The 13,091-nt window shown below is 36.0% G+C and overlaps 1 protein-coding gene across 2 annotated transcripts in view; it reads right to left on the reverse strand.

Annotated features, from left to right (window-relative positions):
• LOC117335801 (inactive phospholipase C-like protein 1) overlaps window positions 1-13,091 on the reverse strand; it is a 33,332-nt gene that overhangs the window by 12,432 nt on the left and 7,809 nt on the right. Inside the window, exons 3-15 of one of the 2 annotated variants that reach the window (XM_033895993.1) lie at window positions 12,118-12,258; window positions 11,012-11,224; window positions 10,329-10,346; window positions 8,556-8,595; window positions 8,089-8,218; window positions 7,417-7,520; window positions 6,882-6,948; window positions 6,394-6,487; window positions 5,750-5,873; window positions 4,627-4,712; window positions 4,301-4,424; window positions 1,458-1,626; window positions 303-398 (exon numbers count right to left, since the gene is read on the reverse strand). In XM_033895993.1, coding sequence (XP_033751884.1) covers window positions 303-398; window positions 1,458-1,626; window positions 4,301-4,424; window positions 4,627-4,712; window positions 5,750-5,873; window positions 6,394-6,487; window positions 6,882-6,948; window positions 7,417-7,520; window positions 8,089-8,218; window positions 8,556-8,595; window positions 10,329-10,346; window positions 11,012-11,224; window positions 12,118-12,258 — 1,406 coding nt within the window. The remainder of the gene's footprint in view (window positions 1-302; window positions 399-1,457; window positions 1,627-4,300; window positions 4,425-4,626; window positions 4,713-5,749; window positions 5,874-6,393; window positions 6,488-6,881; window positions 6,949-7,416; window positions 7,521-8,088; window positions 8,219-8,555; window positions 8,596-10,328; window positions 10,347-11,011; window positions 11,225-12,117; window positions 12,259-13,091) is intronic. The other variant, XM_033895994.1, reaches the window with a different exon arrangement.

Genomic DNA, 13,091 nt, shown 5'->3' on the forward strand with positions numbered 1-13,091 from the left:
TACTAAATTAATATTTGTTTTTAAATGTAAACTTATTTATTTATTTTACTATAACAATTTATACAAACTTATATTTATCCCTCTTCATGGCCTGGTTGGATGCATGCAAGGGTCTTACTGTGGGAGGAAACTGTAGTACACTGGTGTCTAAAGGTGAAAGGCAAGTGTGTTACCACTGTGTCACCTGACTACTCCATTGTTTTAGTGTAATAGGCAGTTCTAATACATTTTTAAGTAAAATACTTAAGACTCTTTGACAGCAGACTAAAACATTACATTTAGTATTTATTACGGACAAAAACCTTTTTCTTCTTCTTTTCTTCTCCTTCTGTTTCTTCCTCCTCCTCATCTGATACCACATCAACATCCTTGTTGGCAGTCTTGGGCAGCTTTTTATTCTAAAGATAATAAATATTTAATTTAAAATATTTTATATAAGGAAGATGTCTAGCTTTTATTTTATATATTCATACCAGTTTTAAATCAAACAGTAGTGATAATATCAGAGGTATCTTGTGTAAAGGATACAATTTAATGGGCAAGGGTGACAATTCAATAAGTAAGAGAGACAATCCTTCTGGCATAGGCATACAAATAAATTGCCATACCTCCCGGCGTGAGACAAAATCTCCCTTATTTTCAAGTCATTTATTTCCTCCCGGCAGGAGAGCCAAAATTCCCGTATTTTGTAATTCCCTCCGGTATTTTTGCCGACGCCATTTTTATTTACAATTCAGTGTTTTTCTCGCGAGATTTTGCTAAATTTAGCGATCACGTGATCCATCTGTGCAGAAAAAAACTAAAAGTAAGGTCAGATGTAGCAGAGATAATCATACAAGCAGGACTGTCAGTGCAACAGACAAGGAAGATAATCCAAAAGACAAGGGAGATAATCAACAGACAAAAAGACGATCAGTCAAGGGAGATAATCCAACAGACAAGGAAGAATACACAATAGACAAGGAGATTATCCAAAAGACAAAGCGATTATACAACAGTCAAGGGAGATAGGTCAATAAGCAAGTGAGACAATCCAATAAGCAGAGGAGACAAACAGACAAGGGGAGATTATCCAACATACTAGGAATATTATCCAACAGATAAAGAAGATAATCCAATAAGCATGGGAGACAATCAAACAGATAGGGGAGACAATTCAATAAGCAGGGGAGACAATCAAACAGGCAAGTCTGTCATTCCTTTACGCAGAGGTGATAAAGGTGGTGTTAGTCATCAGATAGGAATGACAATCTTTCAAAAAGGGTGACATTTATAAACATCCTGACACAGGTTTCATCTTCATTTCTTAACTTAAAACTTTCCATAGAAAATCTAGTTCAGGAGCTTTTTGTAAATAATTTCTTACAAGAAAATTGTTAAGTTAATAAGCTTCCCTGGAATATTGATGAAACCTGGGTCCAGAAGGGGAGATAACTGTGGGATTTAGAACAACTCACCTTGATAAGAACTTTCCTTTTGAGCTCATTAGGTGAGGGCAATACTGTTCGTTGTGTGTCTGCCTCCTCATGATAGAGATTATCACCCAGAATTTGAAGTAAGAACTCGGCCATTTGTTTCTGGAACTTGGGACTACAGTGATTCTCTAAAGACAGCACAACTGGGTATCTGGAGAAAAACAATAATGGAGATATTTTTCATTGTGTGTTGGCTAATCAGATATTTATAAATAATAAGAAAGTATTCATAATTATCCATTTTTCGAGTTTGATTTTAGACAACTTTTTCCATGCTTCAAATTTTGTTTTAGTTTTTAGCTCACCTGCCCGAAGGGCAAGTGAGCTTATGCCGTGGCGCGGCGTCCGTCGTCCGGCCATCCGTTCGGTGTCAACTTTTCCATTCAAGCAACTTCTTCTCAATAACCAAAAGGCCCAGAGACCTAATATTGGGCCTGTAGCATGCTGGGGTGAAGGGCTACCAAGTTTGTTCAAATGAATAACGTTGACCTTCATTCAAGGTCACAGGGGTCAAAAAGGCTAAAATCTTTAAAAGACTTCTTTTCAATAACCAAGAGTCCCAGGGAGTTGATATTGGGTCTGTAGCATGCTGGGGTGAAGGGCTACCAAGTTTGTTCAAATGAATGACCTGATTTGTATGATGTATGTATGTGTGCATGTATTGTGTATGTATGTGTGATATGGGTCAATCAAGTGCGATTACAGGTTGTGAGTCAGTAATGGTAAGTGTGGATTTCCACGCTAGACCATAACACGACTGGCTCACAGCTGGTGATCATGATTGACCTATCCAACTATCATGAAGTGTATGTATATATGTATGCATGTATGTACATGTGTGGTATGTATGTAATTATGTATGTGTGATATGGGTCAATCAAGTGTGATTACAGGTTGTGGGTCAGTAGTGGTAAGTGTGGATTTCCACGCTAGACCATAACAAGACTGACTCACAGCTGGTGATCATGATTGAAGTATCCAAATATCATACGGTGTATGTACAGTGTATGTATGTATGTATGTGTATGTATGTATGTATGTATGTATGTATGTATGTATATGCGAAATCAATGTGCGAGATGCAATCAAGTGAGTGACGTAATAATTAAATATGTATATATGGTGAGAGAAATTATTTAGGAAGTAATGAATCCAGTGTATGAATGTGTGTAATACATTGAAAGAAAATAAAGGAATGAAATGTGTAAATGAATGTAAGGTGATGAATGAGAGCCCTCTTGTATGAGGATATATTTGTCAGGATACTGAATCCAGGGCCTCAACCCTGGCAGCAGTCCAAATTTTTAAATGTTCTGGGGCATTAAAATTTCTTGTACCTTCAAAAAAAAAAAAAATATGCTAAAAAAAAATTAAACGACTTCTTCTAAATAGCCGAAAGACCCAGGGACTTGATATTGGGTCTGTAGCATGCTGGGGTAAAGGGCTACCAAGTTTGTTCAAATGAATGACCTTGACCTTCATTCAAGGTCACAGGAGTCCAAAAGGCTAAAATCTTTAAACGACTTCTTCTCAATAACCAACAGTTCCAGAGACCTAATATTTGGCCTGCAGCATACTAGGGTGAAGGGCTCCCAAATTTGTTCAAATGAATGACCTTGACCTTCATTCAAGGTCACAGGAGTCAAAAAGACTAAAATCTTTAAACGACTTCTTCTCAATAAACAAGAGTACCAGAGACCTAATATTTGGCCTGTAGCATGCTGGGGTGAAGGGCTACCTAGTTTGTTCAAATGACTGACCTTGACCTTCATTCAATGTCACAGGGGCCAAAAAGGCTAAAATCTTTAAACAACTTTTTCTCAATAACCAAGAGTCCCAGGGAGTTGATATTGGGTCTGTAGCATGCTGGGGTAAAGGGCTACCAAGTTTGTTCAAATGAATGACCTTGACCTTCATTCAAGGTCACAGGAGTCAAAAAGGCTAAAATCTTTAAACGACTTCTTCTCAATAACCAACAGTCCCAGAGACCTAATATTTGGCCTGTAGCATGCTGGGGTAAGGGCTACCAAGTTTGTTCAAATGAATGACTTTGATCTTCATTCAAAGTCACTGGAGTCAAAAAGGCTAACATTTTTAAACAACTTTTTCTCAATAACCAAGAGTCCCAGGGAGTTGATATTGGGTCTGTAGCATGCTGGGGTAAAGGGCTACCAAGTTTGTTCAAATGAATGACCTTGACTTTCATTCAAGGTCACAGGAGTCAAAAAGGCTAAAATCTTTAAACGACTTCTTCTCAATAACCAACAGTCCCAGAGACCTAATATTTGGCCTGTAGCATGCTGGGGTAAGGGCTACCAAGTTTGTTCAAATGAATGACCTTGATCTTCATTCAAAGTCACTGGAGTCAAAAAGGCTAACATTTTTAAATGACTTCTTATCAATAACCAAGAGTCCCAGGGAGTTGATATTGGGTCTGTGGCATGCTGCGGTAAAGGGCTACCAAGTTTGTTCAATTGAATGACCTTGACCTTCATTTTCAAGGTCACAGGAGTCAAAAAGGCTAAAATCTTGAAACAACTTCTTCTCAATAACCAAGAGTCCCATGGAGTTAATATTGGGTCTGTAGCATGCTGGGGTGAAGGGCTACCAAGTTTTTTCAAATGAATGACCCTGACTCACATTCAAGGTCACGTCAATCAAGTATGCTTAAATCTTTAAATGACTTTTAGTGAAAAGCCAAAGTGCAGAGAGACATTATATTGGTCCTGTAGCATGCTTTCAAATAACTGCAGGATCCATATTTGAAAAGATCACTGCATTACAGGTGAGCGATTTGGGCCCATTGGGCCCTTGTTAAAACTTACTCTGATGTGTGAAATGCCCATTCTTTGACACATTTGATGACATCTTGAAACAAAATGGCTGATGTCAGACTTAATGAGCCATGCTTGATGATAGGGCCATCATCATATCCATCATAGCAGTCCACTGTAAAATAGACATACACTTTACAATAAACAAGTAAGTAAAGGAATATTTAACATCGATCTTTTCCCTTTTTTTTTTGCAACCTGACAAAATTGTTCATTTTGAAGTTGCAAAGAAATATTTAATAACTTTCCCCTTTGCAGTGGAGTATTATCCTGCCAATTTTGATTTACAGAACCTTGATAAGAAGTGAGAGACTTACATTCCACACAACGACAGCCGGCCAACAACACCTGTTTGTATTGGTCAACACTGGCCGGACTCTTCACTTGGTCACCGGACAGGTATCTACAGTAAACACAGAAAGACTATAAGTAATTACATGTTAACATGATGAAATACAGGTAAACATTCTGTAACTACAGGTTAACATATACAGGAAACAACTACAGGTATGTATCAGTAAGTTATATATTGAGGCAGAAGTGTCCAAGATTTTGTGAAAACTGGCTATGTAACTTACCTGTTGTGAAACGTGTTGTGAGAACTGGCTATGTAACTTACCTGTTGTGAAACGTGTTGTGAGTACTGGCTATGTAACTTACGTGTTGTAAGAACTGGCAATGTAACTTACCTGTTGTGAGAACTGGCTATGTAACTTATGTGTTGTGAGAACTGGCTATGTAACTTACGTGTTGTGAGAACTGGCTATGTAACTTGCCTGTTGTGAGATGTGTTGTGAGAACAGGCTATGTAACTTACCTGTTGTGAGATGTGTTGTGAGAACTGGCTATGTAACTTATCTGTTGTGAGATGTGTTGTGAGAGCTGGCTATGTAACTTATGTGTTGTGAGAACTGGCTATGTAACTAAGGTATTATGAGAACTGGATATGTAACTTAAGTGTTGTGAGAACTGGTTATGTAACTCACGTGTTGTGAGAACTGGCTATGTAACTCACGTGTTGTGAGAACTGGCTATGTAACTTACGTGTTGTGAGAACTGTCTATGTAACTTACATGTTGTGAGAACTGGCTATGTAGCTCACGTGTTGTGAGACGGGTTGTGAGAACTGGCTATGTAACTCACGTGTTGTGAGAACTGGCTATGTAACTCACGTGTTGTGAGAACTGGCTATGTAACTTACGTGTTGTGAAACGTGTTGTGAGTACTGGCTATGTAACTTACGTGTTGTGAGAACTGGCTATGTAACTTACATGTTGTGAGAACTGGCTATGTAACTCACGTGTTGTGAGACGGGTTGTGAGAACTGGCTATGTAACTTACATGTTGTGAGAACTGGCTATATAACTTACGTGTTGTGAGATGTGTTGTGGGAGCTGGCTATGTAACTTATCTGTTGTGAGAACTGGCTATGTAACTTACGTATTGTGAGAACTGGCTATGTAGTAGTTGTTGATCGGATGATTCATTAAATCCTCACACACTGTTTTTTCATCAGGGTTAAATATGTCACACCATTCATTGGAACACAGAAACTCTGTAAATCCTAGAAAACATGAAAATTATCAACAAAGATAAGTAGAATAAAAACTATGAAGATGCCCTTTATTACTCATGACATCATTCAGAGGAATGATTGAACATTTTCTAAAGTATGGTTGCTTCTCACATTTGTTTTACTTTTTCTACAGTGAATATTGTGGGTACACCAATTAATCCATTATTGTGATAATGTGTTAAAATTTTTGTAATGGACTGTAATTTGATTTTTCCCAGAACTAATGTATTAACAGTACTGTACTTAGAGGCTAAGACATCAAATTGTGTCCCAAAGTAGAGGCAGTACAAACAGCATTTGTTGGTATTTTGAGTTACAATTGAGATATGTGGGCTTATTACCAGGCCTGGACCTATTGATGGATGATTACGATATATATTGACACATTTATATAGACACTGATACCATAGTAGCATGTGAAATGTCATTACAAATTGTTGTTTTGAAGACATTAACATGTAATATAAGACACTAATACTCCTGTAGGTCTAGGTTTTGTTATATTTACCATCTATTCCCATCTGGCCCTGTTTGACATGCTCTGGTGACGGCTCAAAACTCTTGATTATGTACAGACAAATATCTTTGGTCACCCTGGACATCTGAAAAGGTGGGAAACAAGGGTTGTTTAACAGGGAAGGGTTATAGGCTAATTAACATTCTGTGTTTAAAGGGGAAAATTAATATCGGTTCTTTTTGACAATCTATGACTATGTCCATGATTTTTTTCTAAAACAAACAGTTTATTAAAAAGGGCAGAGTGTTTAAAAATGAATGTAACCTAAGTAAAAAAAGCACAACACTGAAGAATTAAAAAAATTACAACTAGTTCACCAGTTAAACAAATTTCAAAAATAGACACTTAGCTATATTGACATAAATCTGGTGATAACTGACAACATTTATTGATCAATTTAAGATCAATGACATGAGGTATGATTAATTATTTTCCGTAGATCAGGAATGTCTTTGATCGCGATCATCTCTAGACCTTACCCCTTGTACTGATTCCATAAAGAGCAGAAGATCGTCTGTGGTGAGGTATGTACCATTACTAGCGTACCTGTAACAGAACATTTGGCTTTCCAAAAAAAACTACAACATATTTACAAAATCAATATGTAAAAATCATCAAATCTTGGAAACAGTAATTTGATTTTAGCAGTTAACTACCCTTCAAAAATAAAAAAATCCAAAAAGATCGTTCCCGTGCTATTCCATCCGGACTGTGAGTTTTCCGGACTATCGGCGTCCGGATTATCGCGGATCCACTGTATATAATTTCAACCAATACATTTGAAAATTTGACCTTTGAACTTCAGTCACAGCATCTTCAATAGAGCTTTGTCAAAACTTAAACGTTTACCAACTGATTTGAAAACTCTCACCTCTTATGTGATATTGCAATCATCATTTCTGACCTTTTGGATTATCTTCAGTTGATTTATGATAACCTTTGATAAATTTTCCCAAGTCACCTAGACCTTTGACCTTTACAACTCTGTCCACCTTTACCTGGAGAGTAACTTACTGAATCATGAGGAGGTAGATTTCTGGCCGGGTAAACAGTTTCTTGTACAGAGATTTAAACTCCTCACATGTCACGTTTTCATTTCCTTTTGCTGATGCAAGTTCCTAAAATGAAAAAAAAAAGTAATTTTCAAGAATGACACATTACTGTAAATGCAATATTTTAGCAGTAATCATATTTTAGTTGTTTTTGCACTGAAAGCATTCCCCTCAATTTAGATTTCCCTAATTGCAGCCTCAGTAAATTGCTTTCTAGGGCAAGTAGTCTGATTACACCAATTAATCAATGTGCTTTAAATTCAGCATTGCGCTAAAACTTCAGAGCACAAAAATAAATATGCTTACAGTATTTAAGATTATGAAAACATTGTTAACCTCAGAAAGTTATCAAAGCTATATTCTAGCAATAGATGTATGTATCCCATGGGAGGACTCTTGAAATACAGAAATTCTATACATGGTGTTCTACTCATTATATGGTACTGTTTTAATTTAATCACAATTGTTCTCAGTTCCTGTTCAACAAACCTGGATCCTCCCACTGGGTAGATATTCCTGGAATAGCTTTCAGTATAGAAGGTGATTGTATAGATAAACTGCTGTGAAATTGATAGCTTACCATGGTGTTGACCCAGAAAGCCTTAACAAGCTTAATATTTTTTTTAGTACTTACTTTCAACTTTTGATTGACATGTTGATTGTGAAAGTTTTCGTTGAGTTTTTTCAGAAGAGCAGCAGCTCCTTTGCGGTCCAACAGTCCCGTATTTATGTCGGCTTCACCATTGAAACATTCCTCCAACCATGTATAGATAGGTCAAGGTCAACAGAGGTCACAATACAAGGTAATCAACAAGAAAAATAGGTGTTAAGTACTAAGCAGGTCAACATGAGCTAAATTTTTTACCAAAAGTCAAATGAGTCACAATTTTAGTATTTTTGTACGACTTTTTAAGCCAATGTTACACTTTGAAGCATGTGCAGATCTATGAGGGAACAGATATGTTTATTATACAAGGCAGTACATTTTTCTTCCAATAAATTTACCATAAATACCAACAACTGCAAGATTAATATAAATTCCAACAGAAAAAATTCCCAATAAAAAATATTTTTGTATATTTGTATATTTCAAAAGGATATCCCTCCCTTTCCTTGTCGGTATCAACAGGTTTTGAATCGGCTGAAATAATAAAAATATTAAGATTCAGAGACCAGATATATTATTAACTAATATCAGCAAAAAACTATATTTCACAAGTAATGTTAAACTATTTTATGATTTCTTCATTTTTTTACTGACTGGCAAGATGGAAATATCCCACATACATGTACCAGTCCTTAGTCATCATTAAATACATAAATGTACCTACATGTATATTCAAAATACCTCGCCAACCTTTACAGCAAACTGATAAGATCTTAATGATAAAATGCGCCCCTAATGAGATTTTATCCTGAATCCATGATATCAATGTTTAAAGCATTTGTATAATTATATGTAAATATGAATATCAGGACTCTATTAACAGCAATATGTCTAGTCATGTCATGATTTATCAAAATTAAAAAAAAAAAAAAAAATATTATTATCCGGCAACTCTGAGATAAGTTAGCCTACAATTACCCTAAATTTATCATACCATATAATACAGGAAAGATCAGGAACACTAGAGGGTGGCCTCGTAGGGTTGAGGTGAACATTTATATCTGAGTGGTGTTGGAGGAACCACAGTAAGACACAATCATACAGAAATGGGTTAGTACACAGGCACAGTGAAAGAAATTATTTACAAGTGATATTCATCAGGAAGGGGAGGTAATTTACAGGCGTTTTTCATCAGGAAATGGACATAATGTACAGTTGTTTTTAATCACTAAGGGGAGATATTTCATAGATATCTCCTATCAGGAAGTGGATATAGTTTTCAGGCATGTTATATATTATATCAGGAATGGGAGAAATTTTAAGGACAGTAATTCAGAAACAGGAGATAATTTACAGGTATAATTCAGCAGGGATAATAAATTAGGAAGGGGAGATAATTCACTGGTGTAGTTTAACAAGGACAATAAATCAAGAAGGGGAAATCATTTATAGGTAGAATAAATTAGGAAGGGGAGACAATTTACAGGTATAGTATATCAGAATGAGAGGAGAGTAAATTAAGAAGGGGAAACAATTTGCAGGTGTTTTCACTTCAAAGGATCAGAAAGGCCAGAGGTTTATTACAAGATTATTATATCAGGAAGGGGAGATAACTAATATGTTTAGTAGATGTGAAAAGGGAGATAACTTACATATATATCATATCAGAGAGGGGAGACAATTTACAGATATATCATATCAGAGAGGGGAGATAACTTAAAGTTTATCACATCAAGAAGGGGAGATAACTTCAAAAAGACCAATTGTAGTACACCAGGGAAGAAACAACATTTGTTGGCATACTAATCTAGCTAGTAGGACTAAAAATACTTTATATAATATATGAAAATAATAAAGAGATATTTCTAAACTTCTGTGTTACAGGGTAATGATTGGAGAGTTGGGGACGTTATCGAACTCAAATTTGATGTATAACTAGATCATGATTTGCTGAATTACATATACATGTATTTTTTAACCCATATAAAAGTGTGTTTTTTAAGTACACATCTTCTTTGCATTTATACTGTCATTGTGACTTTATCCTAGAATTGTCAAAAAACAATATGTTCACTATTCATATTCTTCCAGGCATGCATTCATTACACACATTGAATAACTGCAGTGTGACTTGAATTTGTGTCCAGTGACCTAGTTTTGACCCACAAAGAAGTGAGAATGAGGAGGACAGTATAATGATATATGGATGGCAATCAACACGAGGTGAGAAGAACAAATTGGTATGCTGTCCAACTACGACATCTTACCTTCTGGGGCAGGTTCCTCTGAAGAGTAACGCAAGAGGTGTTACCATGGTAACCATGGTTTTACTGGCAGGGGCCAAAGACTAACAATATCATGTCATCTACTTAAACGTGCTTTATCACACAACTGACATGTTCTGTCGTGTCATATGACCCACGACATCAATATTGTTAGACGTATGTGTTAATATATCCTTATAGGTGATAAATAAATAATGTCATGATGATGTCACAATTTTTGTAGAGAAAAAATTATCGCTGAAGTTGAAATTAGACAGTCTTATAAGGAAATCAATTTGACAGTTTTCATAAAATTATCTATGTGATAAATAGAATATCACACTCCTGGCTATGCAATAGGAAATTTATCGAACTTGTTAAATACATTATTATGTCATTCACGTAAGGGCTTGTGACATCTAAAATATTTAAACTCATTTAATAAATTTCAAACTACATTGACACTCCTTAAAGATCCCTAGTTTTAATCAATTGATTATTCAAGTTATGGATAATTGATATACATATACATGTATATGTTTCCTAGAGTAAATGTGAAATTTGTCTTTGGTAAACAAATATGTTAGAATAGTATGGTGAATATAACCTATGGTAATTTGTTATGGTAATTTGTTCAGCATGGAGGAAGCCAATTCCATCAACTTTAAGAGTAAATAATTTCGTACCTGTTTTCTGAAATCTAATGAGTGCTGTTATGCCAGTGATCCACAGAGCTGCCGTTTCCTCACAGTCAGCTACCAGGTAAAGAGGTTTACTGTCACTGTTGAACTTGATGGTGAAACACTGATTGGCGTTCTGACAAAGATGATTTACTTTCTTATGTTTAAATGCATCAGCTGTGTTTCCAATGACAAGTTCCTTAAAACTGGCAGTGGGCACTGAAACAACAGATATACTCAGTCATTGGGCACTGAAACAACATATATACTCAGTCAGTAGGAAATGAAACAACATATAGACTTAGTCAATGGGCACTGAAACAACAGATATACTTAGTCAATGGGCACTGAAACAACATATATACTCAGTCAGTAGGAAATGAAACAACAGATATACTTAGTCAATGGGCACTGAAACAACAGATATACTCAGTCAATGGGCACTGAAACAACAGATATACTCAGTCAGTAGGAAATGAAACAACATATATACTCAGCCAATGGGCACTGAAACAACAGATATCCTCAGTCAATGGGCACTGAAACAAAAGAAATAATCAGTCATTGGGCACTGAAACAACACACAAATATTCAGTCAATGGGAAATAAACCAACAGAAATACTCAGTTAATGGGAAATAAAACAACAGAAATACTCAGTTAATGGGAAATAAAACAACAGAAATACTCAGTCAATTGGCACTGAAACAACAGATATAATCAGTCGATGGGCACTGAAACAACAGATATACTCAGTCAATGGGCACTGAAACAACAGATATACTCAGTCAATGGGCACTGAAACAACAGATATACTTAGTCAATGGGCACTGAAACAACACACAAATATTCAGTCAATGGGAAATAAACCAACAGAAATACTCAGTTAATGGGAAATAAAACAACAGAAATACTCAGTCAATTGGCACTGAAACAACAGATATAATCAGTCGATGGGCACTGAAACAACAGATATAATCAGTCGATGGGCACTGAAACAACAGATATACTCAAGCAATGAACACTGCAACAACAGCTTTACCCCATCAGTAGGCTAAACATTTTTCTACTTTATGATAGCTGGAATCTTAATGGAATAAGATAGAATCATACCTTCACCGCCATGTTTACTTGGCTTCCACTTTAATGCCATTCTGTCATCACTCAGACAGAACGTCTTATCGAGGTGGACCTGGCCATTCCTAATCTTGGCCAGTTTTGAACCTTTCTGCATGAATAACCAGGCTTCTTGTGCTGAAACAAAGACAACAGAACAGAACTTTCATAGGTGACTCTTAGCAGATTGTTTGTTTGGTTTATCCCCCTGTGAACAACCAGAGTTTGAGATGGTGCCTCTCTGTAGTAGCTGTTGGCTATCTAACTGTATGGCATTTACATGTATTACTGTTAAAGCTTTTTCTGAGCAAAAAGACATACTTTTGTCAAATGATACACTACCCATTTATTGTTCTTCACAGTAAAAAAGACAATGAGACAATTTGTAACTTAAATTCATTCTCTGGACCTTTACTAGAATACTAGAACAGTTATGTCTCAAAATGGTCATTTTGTTATATGAATGACATAAAAAAGAAAACATCATATCTGTTAATGTTGATAAGTAAGGGATGTTTTTATTGTTTTATGTCCTATAAACACAATGAGATCATTTAAGAATGGGCCCCCGACGGATGCTTATAGTGTTATCATACTGAAATGCCACACCTGGACTAATGTGTCAAATAATACTGACGAATGAACCAGACCTTCCAGTGTAACTTTTGACCAGAACGTCAAGAGCAACTTAACAGAAAGCATTGATTTCATAGATTTTGGTTTGTCTCGACCAAAGCCTTCCTCACAGGGGCGAGCACTCAAGTAAAGGCCAAATGTGAGGCAGTGTCAAGGAAGACATTAAGAATTGAAAAGTTGCTTAGAAGGAAGAGAAAAGGATAAGATCCATAATTTAGTCACCCATTACAAATCATATAACAGAGAGCTGCAGAACAGATACAATTATTATCAGCTAAAGAGGTTCATCATTTTTATTTAAACATAAGATTTGAGACTGTATCAGATCTATTAAG

The sequence above is a fragment of the Pecten maximus genome, chromosome 10 (assembly GCF_902652985.1).
Source record: "Pecten maximus chromosome 10, xPecMax1.1, whole genome shotgun sequence".
In the NCBI taxonomy this organism is placed as follows: Eukaryota; Metazoa; Mollusca; class Bivalvia; order Pectinida; family Pectinidae; genus Pecten; species Pecten maximus.